At 39.2% G+C, this 14,535-nt stretch overlaps 1 protein-coding gene across 3 annotated transcripts in view; it reads left to right on the top strand.

The window, feature by feature from the left end:
- Positions 1-14,535, top strand: part of Psn (presenilin) — a 262,797-nt gene that overhangs the window by 167,129 nt on the left and 81,133 nt on the right. For all 3 annotated transcript variants that reach the window (XM_067112302.1, XM_067112301.1, XM_067112303.1), the window contains exon 4: positions 3,967-4,108. In XM_067112302.1, coding sequence (XP_066968403.1) covers positions 3,967-4,108 — 142 coding nt within the window. The remainder of the gene's footprint in view (positions 1-3,966; positions 4,109-14,535) is intronic.

Below are 14,535 nucleotides of genomic sequence, written 5' to 3' on the forward strand. Positions count from 1 at the left end.
CCCACACCTATATAGTTATACAAAAATATATCCGGATAGGACCCGCCGGAGTAAACCGGGGAGATAAAGGGCCTATCGGATATGTAAAAACTCCCCATGAAGCCGCCGGAGTTAATCCGGAGCCAAGGGTAGATAATAATAAGTATGTTGTATGTGAAGTGAACAAAAACATCTGCGACTAGGGGAAAGATTACTATAGGGTATACTTTTCCCACTTGGGGCCGGAGAGAGTCTTGTACTTAGAACGGTGACGGCGGAGGAGGTGTAGTGAACACCGTCCGACCAAACACCGTCCCCACCGGAGTAGGGGAAACAAGAACATCTGGCCACCAAGCAAAGAAAAACACCAAGGTAAATAGCTGGTGGAGAGAAGATACTGGAAAAGGGTGTATATGAAGAGGACAATATAAGTGTCGTACCATGTGAACGGCAGAAGACAGTCAGGTGGGAAACTCCAACTGGCAACTAGAACACTGTCTCCCCACCGAGGTGTCTCGGATGGGAAAAGACGCAGCGATACTGACACAAGAAGGGAGGGGATGTATAGGCTATGAGTGTGGGACTCTGGTAGCGACCAGGGAGTGGGTAGGCACACCCGGGCGCCATGAGAATCTACTCCCTCTCTAAGATCGGACGAACATGTACGAGCGATATTGAAAGAGAGGAAGAGATGGAACACTCAAAGACAAAGCAAAGAAAGGGATGGGAAACAGGGTGTGGGAGCACCCCGGTCCCCTACTGTAGTCTCGAAAGGAATGACCGGATAAGGTCAGGTGACGAGAGAACGGCCAATCAATGCAGAGGGAGGGGATATAGGCTATGGCGAAAGGAAAGGCTAAATCTCGGCCTTGGTAAGATAACATATAATGAAAGCTAACCAAGGGTGGGAGAGGGAGGAGGGGGAAAGGCGATAGGCAAGAGAATGTGTTAGGAGGGGTAAAACATGAAGTGGAGAATAACCCGAAGATGTGGCTCGGAAGGAGGAGGCAACACGAGGAACCCTCGTTATTCCAGCTTAACTATTAGTACTGTAAAGACTAAGCGGAAAGGCCGAAATAGGGAGAGGAAAAGCGTCAGCCCCACTCACCAACCAACGCCACATAAAGGGAAGCCACCATGAATCCCCTACACACAGAGCTCTCTCCTGGCCAGTAGAGGACCGCCAAGCCATAGCCTAGGCTAACCTTACCCAGCTGGGGACTGGGAAGAAACCCAGGAGAAGTAACTACTCCACCAACTTACAGTAACTTAGCCTAGGCAAAATGAAATGATCTAAATAATCATAAGCGCATGTAGAAAGGGAGACAAAGCCTCACGCGATATGAGCGCGGAGGGAAAATGGCCGACCTTCCAGACAAAAATTTCTCAGATAATATCTGTTAATATCAAAGACATCCGTGCGCTTGGCATAAAATAAGCAATTTAAGCATAAACGTACCATCTCAAACAAAACATCCCAACCCTGGAGGAAGCAATGTCCAAATTATAACGTGTATAACAAGGAATAATGGCGGATAGGCCCGAGGGGAAACTCAAGCCTAAAAGACAATAAAGGGACTTCCCCAGAGAAGGGTAATAAAATATATATAAAACCCAATTGAATATATATATAATAATAAACAAAAGGGTATAAGGAAAAGGGGATGGGGAAAAAGCCCGACCTAGTCGAGCCGACATAAGGTCACATGGCGTCGGGCGGTGGGAATGAGACTGACAATAAATCCCTAATTATTTAACTAGGGGAAATAAAACTTCTCAACCACCCAAATAAAACATAGAGATGGTACTCAACTTAGGTGATGAATCCAATGAAGATGCCATTGCTTGAAAAAACCAACAAGCGCACACGAGGAGAATCACAACAACAGCGAACGCGTGCTAAAAGTGGAATGTGGGTGACGCCGGCTTGTTTACAGTCCATGAGTGGTGCGGGGTATGTAACGGCACCTCACTCGGTAGGACTTTTGACATTGGGAAGGTTTACAGGGCAGAGGCCTGTGATTGTGACAATCTCACCCTTTCTCATACACGACTCCATACCATGGAGCTCGCACCGGGGGTAGTAACTCCGGCTTAGCTTTTTAACTTTTCTCTGGTATATTTAGCAATAGCTTTACCTTGAAATAAGTGCTGAAAGGTTATTTCACCGGCTGACACAGGTCGAGAAACCCAGAAATGCTTATATCTGAGTATTTTAATAGTTTTACCACAAAAAGTGCATTTAGTCAAAATTATATGAAAATACAGTAGTTGGTGAATATTTCTCAGTGAAAAATTCCACGAATGGGCGAATTTTCCGCGAATAATGTGTAGATACGTTCCACAGAGAAATCCGCGAATATGAGAGTCCATGAATAGTGAGACCACGAATACAGGGTTTTTACTGTACATAGATAACTAATTCACATATTTGTGTAAATGTACAATCGATTAAAAGGCTTGACATTTAAATGGCCAGTTAAAGGGACAAACAATAACATTTAGATTCTGGCCATTATATCTGCTTCATTTGACTATTACATGAACTTGTGGTAACTTATCAAACATCATTTTAAACCAGCATTGATTCACAATACAAAAAAATGCATTAATACAAAAAAATACCAGTTTATAAAGTATAAATAGACAAAATACAATTTATTTTTTGCCTAGCTGGGTAAAAAACACCCGAGGTCTCTTGTTTTTGTTACGTTTCGGGACGCCACCAATAGATTGTGCTAGATATTGACATCAAGTTTTCTCTGATGGTAAATAAAAGAAAATGGACCAGTAATTTTAAGGGTAAACATTTTTCTATGGTGGTAAACAAGAATCGACGCTCGCTCTTCCACTATAATCAACTCGTCGCTTACGGCTGACAGATGCACCCTAAGGGTTAATGTTATTATTTAATCGTATTAAACTTAATATTTGAAAATTAGTACTGTAAATCGTTATTTTATCATAAAATGTATATGTACATACAGTACAGTATTGAGTCACGAAAATAATATGAAAATACAGAATATTGGTCTACGAAAAAATCCGCGAATGGGTGAGTTGTCCCGCAAATAATTTATTGATAGGTTCCACAGAAAATTCTGCGAATCGCTGAGTCCACCAATTGTGAGAATGCGAATCTGGGCTGTTTACTGTATTTTTAAAGGTACAGAATCTCTCTTGTTCTCTTTTCTGTTGTCTCCTCTTTTACATATCAAACTTTCTGATCTGTGGAGCAATGTCAGTGACTAGCTTCTGATCTGTGGAGCAATGTCAGTGACTAGCTTCTGATCTGTGGAGCAATGTCAGTGATCGTAGCTATTGTGATGTCAAAGTGTGTAATGAATTGAATCAGTTGTTGCGCAGAAGCTTTGCAAGTTTATGGCCTTTTACATTTACTTTTAATAAATATTTACTTACTTTGGGAAATGATGATTATTGTTATTAGAGTACTAGGCAGTCCCTGGTTAACGGTGGGGGTTCTGTTCCCGGCCGAGTGCTGTTAACTGAAAATCAGTGATAATAGCACTAATGATCTGCTTACCAGCTCCATTAACTGGATATTGGCGCTGCTAACCAGATTGGCACTGCTAACCAGAATGGCGCTGAAAATCCAGTTAACAGCGTCGCTAGACAAGCGCCGTAACACCAGATCGCCGTTAACCAATTCCACAGATAAGAGGTGACTGCCTGCATATTATTTTTATGGTTCAAGAAGTCAGATTGAATCAGTTTAAAGTATCTAAGCTTGACAACTGTGTAAGAGGCCAAAGAGAACAAATGAAAAGTTAAAGGCTGAAACCATTGCAACTTAAACCAAGAGGGCATTGCAAAGAGCCTTTGGTATCTTCTACAGTGTGCTATGCAAGTGTACACTAAGTGGTAACCTTCAACCCCCTTTGGGAATGAATAATAATGATAACTAACAGCTTTATATGCCTCAGATTTTTTTTCAGCTTACTTAGCATGTATCACATTATATTTCAGATTGTACACACCTTTTCATGAAGAATCATCAAATGTCTCAGACAAAGTACATGATGCAGCCCTCAATGCGCTTATTCTCTTAGGTGTTGTAGTTGGGTTGACAGTTATACTCATTATCCTCTACAAGCAACGTTGCTATAAGGTAAGAAAGATATTTGTTTCTAAGGTCTGTTCTAAGCATGAACTCTTTTTTGTGATAAAAAGGAAATTTGTTTCATCACAACCCCACTAATCATATACTGTTAATGTTGACAAATTTTTGTCAAAATCTTTCGGTTAAAATAGCCATCTTTGAAAAGTAGTATATGAGTTGCTAACAAGTGAATTTATTTGAATTGTAAACTTCCAGTAAACTAACCATGCTGACAGAAATATTTTTATGACATAATGCATGTACCTTTGAATTCCTTAATTTGCAAAATCTTTTTACTAGCAGAAATGTTTGTTTTTGTTTTAAAATACAAGGCAAAACCCATTGCAGAATGGGATTTGCATTTGTATTTCATATATCTTGCACTAATATTTATTTTACTTATAAGTAGATCAGTACTATTCTAAAGTATGGTGGTTTAACCACATCACTGAGTCATTTCTGGATTCACAAGGTGATTGTGCCTGTAACAGAGTGCATGAAACTATATTCAGGTGTCGTATTTGCTCTACTATTTCCACGGCTAACAGGTTCATGGGGAAAACCCCAGTTATTTGCAAAATGGGCAAATTCACAAGGAGAGTACTTAGGACCATTATCTGAAATGACAGTATCTGGAATACCGTAGAGCACAATGATGTTTTAAGTTTGTTATGAATGCTTCTGAAGTAATTTCAGACAAATAATCTACTTCAAAGAACTGACTAAAATAATCCACAGTAACTAGGTAATGTCTTTCTTAAATTGTAAACATATCCCTTCTCCCAGGGGTGAGAGGGGACATCGTGCACATACGGTGGTTCCTCAGCTTGTTTTGACTGAGTATAAGGAGCAAACATCCTCAGACTTGCATACTCATGAATTTCTGCAGATAGATTTCAGGCCATTGCATAAATTCACAAGCACAGTAAAGACAAATTTATTCCACAGTGACTTGCATGAACTTTTTTCATTTCCAAGCGCATTGACGCGGGAACAACAACACGTTCTCCTCATAGAATTATCCCATCTTGAACCGACATTTCATCTGTATAGTTGAAATAGGGGGTGAGAGGTTGTAGTACAGTGGACCCCACTTTTTCACACCTCACTTTTTCACGCTTCACTTTATCGCGGATTTTTGTGGAACATATCTTTCCCTATTACAAGGGGACTTTCACAATTCACAAATTTTTTCATGGAGCAATACAACATTCACTAATTACTAATTACTGTATTTTCATTTAATGCTCATGACTAAATACATTTTTATGATAAAAAATGGTTATTAATTTTCAAATATAAAAACTAAAGTAAACACAGCAAAATATCTATAAAATGTTTAATACACATAAAATAAATCTTTAATACAAATTGTAAGCTGTTAAGCTCATTCTGGGCCCTCAGAATGAGCTTAAGCGCGCTCTCTCTCTCTCTCTCTCTCTCTCTCTCTCTCTCTCTCTCTCTCTCTCTCTCTCTCTCTCTCTCTCTCTCTCTCTCTCTCTCTCATGGAAAATATGAAAAGATGATTGACAAAGTAAAATCAATTTATCTATAAAACTATATCGTACAAAAAATAAGCATGCATAAAAAATGAATCTCTCTCATCTCAGTGAGAGAGAGAGAGAGAGAGAGAGAGAGAACAAAAATACATATGCACATAAAAAATATTTAATACACTAGTGACTGATATTGTTTTTACCAACGTAAAATGAAAACGGAACGACTTCAGTACTATGAGAGAAAACGGCTATGCCTATGTATACAGGGGTAACTTGATTAGTGGTCAAATGTTCTCTAAGACAGATTTATTTAATTTGTATTAAAATTTATTTATTTATTTGGTAATAAATATTTTATAGATATTTTGCTGTGTTTACATTAATATTAATATTTGAAAATGATTAAATCATTGTTATAAGAGCTTTAGGGGTTATATACTTAAGAGCAACAGTTGTAGGAGAGTAATCTCTATTAAATTAAGCAGTGACCTGTTAAAACAGGCAGTTATAAGTGTTTTTGTTTAAGGGGTACAGGGTATTTGGCAGGTATAAGTATTTTTAAAGGGGATTTTGCATATCTGTGGATTTTGCATTTTCACGGTGGGGTCTGGAACCTTGTAAAAGAGCTTTGTTTTCAGGCCATCCTTCAATAATTGTTTTGAAGGTCTCATCTGACCAAGTCTCTGCATGGATTTCATCTGGACAAGAAACCTTAAATGGAGGAATGACAAGTTATTGAAAGAAACAACTTCGTCACTTGTTGCATTAGACATAGGGGCTCATGATACTGTAGGGCATCGGTTACAGGAATGTTCTTTCCAGGCTTATATTCAACTTCAAAATTATATTCTTGAGCACAAAGGAACATAGGCTGAAGTCACTTGGTAGCATGGATAAGGGGTTCCTTCACGCTACACATAATAGGCGTATGTCACAACCTTCACAGTGCAACCAAAAGTAAAATCATGAAATTTCTTTAGACCTTCAAGAATAGCAAGCTTTTCTCTCTCAGTCTATGCATAGTTTCTCTCAGAACTGGAAAGGGCTCTACTAGCAAAAGCAATTGGCTTTCCTTCTTTCATGAGAGTTGAGCTTAATTCACACTGACATTGTCATTTTCAAGAGTAAGTTTCTTGTTAGGATCATAAAATGAAAAAGTTAGGCTATTTACTATCATCTCTTTAACACATTGAGAAGCATCTTCTTGACTCTGAGACCAAGTCCAAGACACATCTTTCTTAAGTAGATTATGAGGAGGATGTAAAACATAGTTAGACGAGGTACAAAGTTTGACATAATTTACCATACCTAGAAAGTGACGCAAGTCTTCAAGCATTTGATAAGAGGTACAAACTTTGACATAATTTACCATACCTAGAAAGTGACGCACTGGTGAGTTCGAAAGTTGGAAATAACTTTCATCTGCTCAGGGTCAGAGAGGAGAGCATCCTTAGTAAGGGCATGTCCCATGAAAGTGATGCTATCTGTCCTAAGTGTAAATTTATCCAATTCAGTTGAATACTTTGTTCTCAGCATCTTTCAAGGAATGATTCAAAATATCTGCCATGTACCTCTCAAGTTTTGTCATGAATATGTCATCCACAATGCATACAATGACAGGTACATTAAGAAACGATTCAAGAATGGGATTCGCAGCCATCTCTATATATCAGAGCAAGTTTGAAAATTAGTCAGCAGACTAGGGGTTAATCAAGTAAAACATACCAATAACCTGAAACTAGATCAACCTGAGAAAAGATTCTTGACTGTCCTATTTCGTGAAAGTACAGTATTTTCAGAAGAAGGTAATGTAAAATGTTCTCTTAAAAGGGCTTTATAGTATGAGATTCTTAAGGATCAAGGCAAATTCTAATGTTGCCATCTTTCTTTGATGCAATTACCAACTGGCTGACCCCAGCTGTAGGTCATTCCACAGGATCAGTCACTCCAAGACTAAGCTGTCCAGTTCTGATTTAAGTTTAGGGTACAAAGAGACTAGCACTTGATGAGCAGGCATAATGACTGGTTGTATGTTATCTTCAACATTCAAATGCTGTAATCCAGCAAAAGAGCCTAATTTTCCTTCCATAACATCCTTGTAATTATCTTCAACTATAACATTACGTACCTTTTCAGAGTTAATTTCTTCTACATTAATGACACCCATTTGTTCACTTGTTTTCAAGCCAAATAGAGTTAAAATTTTTTACACACAATAAATTCTACAGAATACTTCCTGTTTGTTTTTCGTATTAAAGGATATTATACTGTTTGAAAGAGAGAGAGAGAGTCTGTGGTTTTTACATTGAAGTCTAAGAAAAATATAAATGGATTCTGAAAGTGAAATAACATTCCATTGATATTTTGCTGTTTTTTTATTAAAGGATATTATACTGTTTGAGAGAGAAAGAGAGTCTCGAAAAACTGTGGTTTTTGTATCGAAGTCTAAGCACAGTACAAATGGATTAGTGAAATAATGTTTCATTGATATTTTGCTGTTTTTTTTCCATTAAATTAATATGTATATGAGAGAGAGAGAGAGAGAGATAAACTGAAGTGTTTATTCACTGAAGCACAGTACTAACTTGCGGGGGACGAGAACTAAAGGCACTTAAACTATGGTTGAGATGAGAATGTTGAGAGTTGTCTATGTATGAAATTCACATTTCAAATATTTTTACGGTGATTAGAGATGAAACATAGTCAACTAAACTTGTAATGAAATATGGTACAATAAGTTAGACAAAGCAAAAAATATGGCAATGCTACCTACGTCGATCTGTCGTCAATTGCTGGATTTGTTTATTTTCGTGTTTTTTGTGCATATGGTACAGTAATTGGTATTATTTTCATTAAAGAATATGTACAGTACAGTACTGATATGAGAGAGAGCGAGAAAGAGAGAGAAGAGATTGCGTCATCACAGAAAAATTGCTACTGGAGCCTACGTATGAAATTTGGATTTTAAATATTTTTATGGTGATTAGATCAATACAGTATAAATAGATTCTTTTCAATATAGTATAAATAGATTCTTTTAGTGAAATAATGTGTTATAGGTATTTTGCTGTTTTCTCATTATATGGAGAGAGAGAGAGAGAGAGAGAGAATATGATGGCACAAGAATTTGTTAATAAATTTATGGGAGATGGTAAGGACTAACCACAAAATAATGTAAACCAAGAACTTACTGCTGTAGTAAATCATTTTGTTTATCAAGTGTATTTGTAAGTAATCACAAAAATACTAACATGACGTAACAAACCTAGCATTCTGTTTGGAGGTATATGTCCTGTCGTTCTAAACTGCCCATGTATTTTAGATGCTCCATACAGTACTAATACTATCCTAAAATATGTACCCCTACAGTAAATATCATTTTAAAATCATCTTACAACACAGGAAAATATCAGTATACATAAAATGTATGCCCAGTGGATTACAGAGTGCATAGAATGATGTGCAAAATTACGTAGGCCAAAGAAAACGTGTTAGGGGATACTTAAGAGTAACAGTTGTAGGCTGGTATACTTAATTGTGCAACATGACTTTGAAATGATATTAGTGTTCTGGGATGATTGTTTGAGATATATTTTTGTTTGAACTGTCAAGTTTAGCAATGAACTGTTAAAATAGGCAGTAATAAGCATTTTATGGATGTATATAGCCTACTGAAGAGTAACATTAGTAGGAGAGCTGGTAATGTAAGTTACTTTGGGTGTTTTGGGACGATGGTTTGGTGTGTATTTTTGTTTGAAATGATATTAAATTGTTTTAGTATGCTAATTTAAGGTATATTTTTGTTTGAATTATCAAGTTAAGCGGTGAAATGTTAATGGGGGAGCATTACTTGCAAGGCTAAACTGTGGGAGGCTAATACCAGATCACTTGTCTTCATACTGGCATATGTCCCAAAATCCCATGCATAGTAAGAGAATAACTCCTGTTGAGTTTGACATCCAGTTGGAAGTTTTATCGCATCTGATGGATTCAGTAGCACTTACAACTTGTGTATTGCATCTGCAGGCATCAGAAATTGATTCTTGTCCATTTCCATGCTGAATGACCTTGAGCAGTATATATTAAGCAAGGTGTATGAGGTTTAAGAAGAGGGCTTGAGAACAGCAAGGCTGGAGTAGTGAGCTTCCTTTATTACTGAACAAGAGAGTGAACATACAGACTGATGTGGGGATTTTCTTTCAGTTACGTACAGTATTCACTTAACACTGCAGTATCCTTCAAAGCTCTTTCAGGTTCTGCGAAGGCTACTGCAGCCAAGTTTTCATGGGTCACCATCAGTGTTTGGGTTAAGAAAAAGCTAGGCCTCTTCCAAAGCCCAGTTGAATTCCCAGCAGTCTACATCATACAAGAAAGGCCCAGAGCCATCTTAGCCCTTTCAGTTTACTTGTCTGGGTTCAGCCCAAACAAGAGACAAGAAGAAGAGAGGAAGACACTGAAGCTTGCAATCTTCTTATTCCACTGTGAATTATAGGATGCTAGTCATGTCGTTAGGCAATTTGTCTGCAGCCTGGTGTCCTTTAGACTTTGTTCAGGACATGCATTCAATAAACCTTAAGTATGCACCTATCCAGGTAACCATTCTTCAGGACTCTTGGAAGTACCTCTATTTTGTTTGTGATGTAACAGTTTTCCAGTTCATGGCCCTGCGATTTTAACTGTCAGCTGCGCCACAGAAGTTCATGTGAGTGTTCACTCTGATGTCAGCTTAGGCCTATTCACTAGGGATCCACCCATTATGCGCAGGGGTTGGCAACCTCTGGTCCATGGGCCACATCCGGCCCACAAGGGATTTCAGTCCAGCCCGCCATCTTAACACCTGGACACTAATTATCCAACAGTTGTTACCTAGTTTAAGGTGTTATTTGATCCTTATAGTACATTTGATATCATGGCCCTCCTCCGAGACACTGCAAAGCTGTCTGGCCTGCTCTCTCCAAAAGGTTGCTGACCCCTGCATTATGGCATTTCAATGTTTGACTGATTTTGGTGTCCTTAGAGGCACAATAGCTCTTGGAATGTGATGAGTGGCTCTCATTTTATTATGATTAGGGGAGTGGGATAAACTGAAAAAAGTCAGACTTCTAACTCAAGTAGCAGATGGTTGATATGGGAGTGGTGAGAGTCTTTCCTGCCCTCGCACTGGCAGTTTGGCTCTTGACAGATTGTTCTTGGTTACCTGTAATCCCTGGGAAAGCTCTTGCCTCAATGCAGCTGTACCTGATGTTGGTTTAGTGGTATCTGAAGAGGTACTGGTCACTTGCTTCAGTATACAGACATTCTCAGTGTCTCTGAAGCAGGGAGCAGAGGTTGATCGTCCTTGTTGTTGGATGACAGACACCTCCTTGTGGATGCTCCACTGAGCTTCCTACCTCTGGAGATGTGTCTGTTGTCAGACTCTTTGAAAGAAGGGGTGCAGCACACAACCTGGATGGCTCACATGCTTTAGGAGGGTGAACAAGAGATGACTCACCTGCACATTTTCATGGAAATGCCTAATTTAAATCTCCTTGCTCTTGAGGAGTTTTCAGCAGTCGTGCCTGCCCCTCAGACTTAGGCCTCTTGAGTTGGAGGCTTTGGACAAGAGTGTCGCACTCAAGGCTATTTTCCTCTCATACTCGTATGGCACACAGAGAGTTAGAGATCTCTCTTGTAAGATGCTTTTGTGTCCTGTAAAAGCTTTCTCTTCCAATCTGCACAGGGCTTGATATCACTGGCATGAGTGCTGAAGTTAGAACTGGTAGGAATAAGATTATGATGTCCCTGGACATCATTTCTTTTTTGGCATTATGAGACCATAATTGTTACATGAGTTGTCCAGCAAGGGAGACTGATCTTTATCTTGGGCAAGGGGCTTACAAGTTATGGCCAGTGCCTTGTCCTAGGCATTCAAGAGGAATTATTTATTGACACAGTGACAGAGGGCAGGTGTTGGTGCTGTCAGGCCACCTTTACTTGGGCCCCTTCTCTCTAGGACCTGTGGTGGTTGCTCAACAAGTAAAGTGATCTAAGCTTCATTGGACTGAGAAATTTTTTATTTGAGAATCACAATTGCCAGAAGGTCGATGTATAAGGGGTAATTGGTTCTGCTCTTCCCCTTGCCTCTCCATCCAGCATCCAATGGATGTGTACACACTGGTCTGGTTAGATGCAGATGAGTTACACAACAGAGCATCCTATCTCAGACCATACTTGCAGTCAGTAGATGCGACTCCCTTTTAATTGGTGGTGGGTAACTGGTGCTAAAACACTTATTATAAATGAGAATAATTGTGATAATATTGCCTTTGAGCTGGTATTCCCACCACATACCAAAAAACCAGGCCTCTCTTTAATAGAGTAAGGTTACAAGAAAGCCAGACAATACCACAGGACCCTGTCAGCTGAGCATCACGTATTCCAGGTTGCACAAGAGTCATTCATCCACTGATCAATTAAACTCCAGAAAGGTTGCATTTTCAAGTGGTAAGAATATTACCAGTTATGTACCATAGACAATACTTTCCTCCTAAGATGTGTCTTCATATTCAGTAATCTCATAGGCATAATCTGCAAAATGTTTAGATAATGCATATTTCTTGTAGTCAACCAGACTTGTTGCTGTTACCAAAGGAAAATTAAATGCTTCACTTGCTTACCGGTAGTTAACTAGTGTGTTATCAGGCTTGAATGACTGGACCAGGTTTTGCCAAGGGTATATCCATGTGAATGACTTAAAGTTTGCATATCTAGGTAAAATGCAAAATATCTTTGTAATTTGTGATTTGGATTTTTTATTCACTTTAGATGAATTTATGCTACAGTAGCCACTAACACCCATATAGATGCAGCAGACATTCACTTAACCGTTTTTGTTTTTTATTTATTTTTCTCCATGCCTAAAGATTTTTTTTAAATGAGTTGTTGATCTTGCAAAATCATTGTAATTTGGAAGTTTCATGTAAGAGTTTACAGCAACCTCTCAATTATCCAATTTCATCTTACCAGAAGACCAGAAGCTCGACGTCATGTAAATACAACTTGACCCAGGGTACCAATTCTTGGGGGTTAGGGACCACAACCACCCGTGATAGCTGAAGTTCATGAATACTTGAAGATGCCCTCAAAAAATGCTTATAACTGCCTATTTTAACAGTTACAACACCAAATATACCTTAAACTATTACCCTAAAATACTTTAATAATATTAGTTCAAAATCATCTTGCAACATTACCCTTAAAAATATATGGCTTGGCTTACATCTATACAAGAACACTCCTATGACTGTTACTCTTGCCAAGGCAAAAGCTAATCAAGTTACCCCTATATTCAGGCATGCACATTTTCTTTCATAACAGTATTCAAGCCTTACCATTTTCTTTTAACGCATACAGTAATAGGGGTAACATTGGTACATTCTCAAGTGCAGGGAACAGTTAAGTACTGTACCTAAGTATTTAAATATGCATTGAAAAAAATATACGAAATGATGAGACATTTAAGATTATTAAATCATATGGGTACTCACCAGTGATGAATGTTGCTTGAAGATGGTGAATTAGCTGTGCAGTCAGATGGATGATGATGAAGATATAACTGCACAGCAAAGCAGAGGATTTATATCTCCTCTGGGGGTGCCTCTTCCTCTTCTTCAGGTGCTTTGTTCAGCAATTGCACTTCTTCAGGGGCTTCAGGAGGCTTTGGAGGGTCCTTCTTCATGGGCTTGAGAAACATAGCGATAGGCGGCTGCTGTTGCTGCATCTTCATGCCCATCAGGATCATTTGAAAACTTATGGAGCATTCCATATAAGGATCCCATGCCCCAGTCATCTCCTGCAGCCAGGGATCATTTCCTGCAGCTCCTGGCTGCCCTCAAAATTCGGGATTGACATTCCAAAGACAGGCCCTCATCCTCCTCCTCATCCGTCCCGTGAACCTGCCACATCATCTTCCTCACTGACAGACTTCGTCAGCTCTTCCAAATCCTGGTCCGTCTGGGGATTAGAGTGGGCATCAATGAGGGTGCTGACTTCATTCTCGGTGATGTCATCGAAGCCTTATCCACCACGAATCCTTGCCAGTTGGACTACCATATCAGTGGCTGAATGTTGAACTTCTTCGGAAGAGAAGCCCTTCTAATTGTGAACACACTCTGGCCACAATTTCTTCCAGCATGCATTAAGGGTCTCCTCCTTCTTCACATCCTTCAGTGATCGGCCAATGATGGTCAGACGTGGCAATCGTGAATTTATGCCAGTACTCCTTGACGGAGTTCTGAATGTAGAGTGCCTTGAAGGTATAGATCACGCCCTGGTCCATAATAGGCTGAAGGAGAGAGGTGGTGTTGGCAGGGAGGAACTCAGTCTGGACTCCCTCGTAATAAAGATCCACAGGGTGGCCACCAGCATTGTCCATTATCAACAGCTCCTGGAACTCCATGCCCAAGTCATTGAGGTAATCCTTTACTTGAGGGGTGAAGCTCTGATGGAAACAGTTAGATGTAAGGACTTTGGTGATCCAGGCCTTGGGGTTGTGTATCCAAAACACAGGCAGCAAATTCTTGTTCTTATTCTTGAGGGCCCTGGGATTGGCAGCTCTGTAAATGAATACTGGTTTTAGCATGAAGCCAGCAGTATTGCCACATGATGAGGGTAACCCTATCCTTCTGGGCCTTAAACCCGGGGCCTTTGGCTTCATCCTTCTTGAGGTATGTTTGTGAAGGCATTTTCTTCCAGAACAATCCAGTCTCGTCTGTGTTGAACACCTGGAATAAAGGATTAAAATTAATAAATAAAGTATAGAGCTAAAGACATTTAAAATTATAAAAAACAAGAGAATTCAATTAAAAAATATAATACTGTAAACAGTATGAAAAACCAACCTGTTTTCTGGAATGTAGCCATTATCTCTGATGATCATCTTGGACTAGGGATAAATCA

The sequence above is a fragment of the Macrobrachium rosenbergii genome, chromosome 12 (genome assembly GCF_040412425.1).
Source record: "Macrobrachium rosenbergii isolate ZJJX-2024 chromosome 12, ASM4041242v1, whole genome shotgun sequence".
NCBI lineage: Eukaryota > Metazoa > Arthropoda > Malacostraca > Decapoda > Palaemonidae > Macrobrachium > Macrobrachium rosenbergii.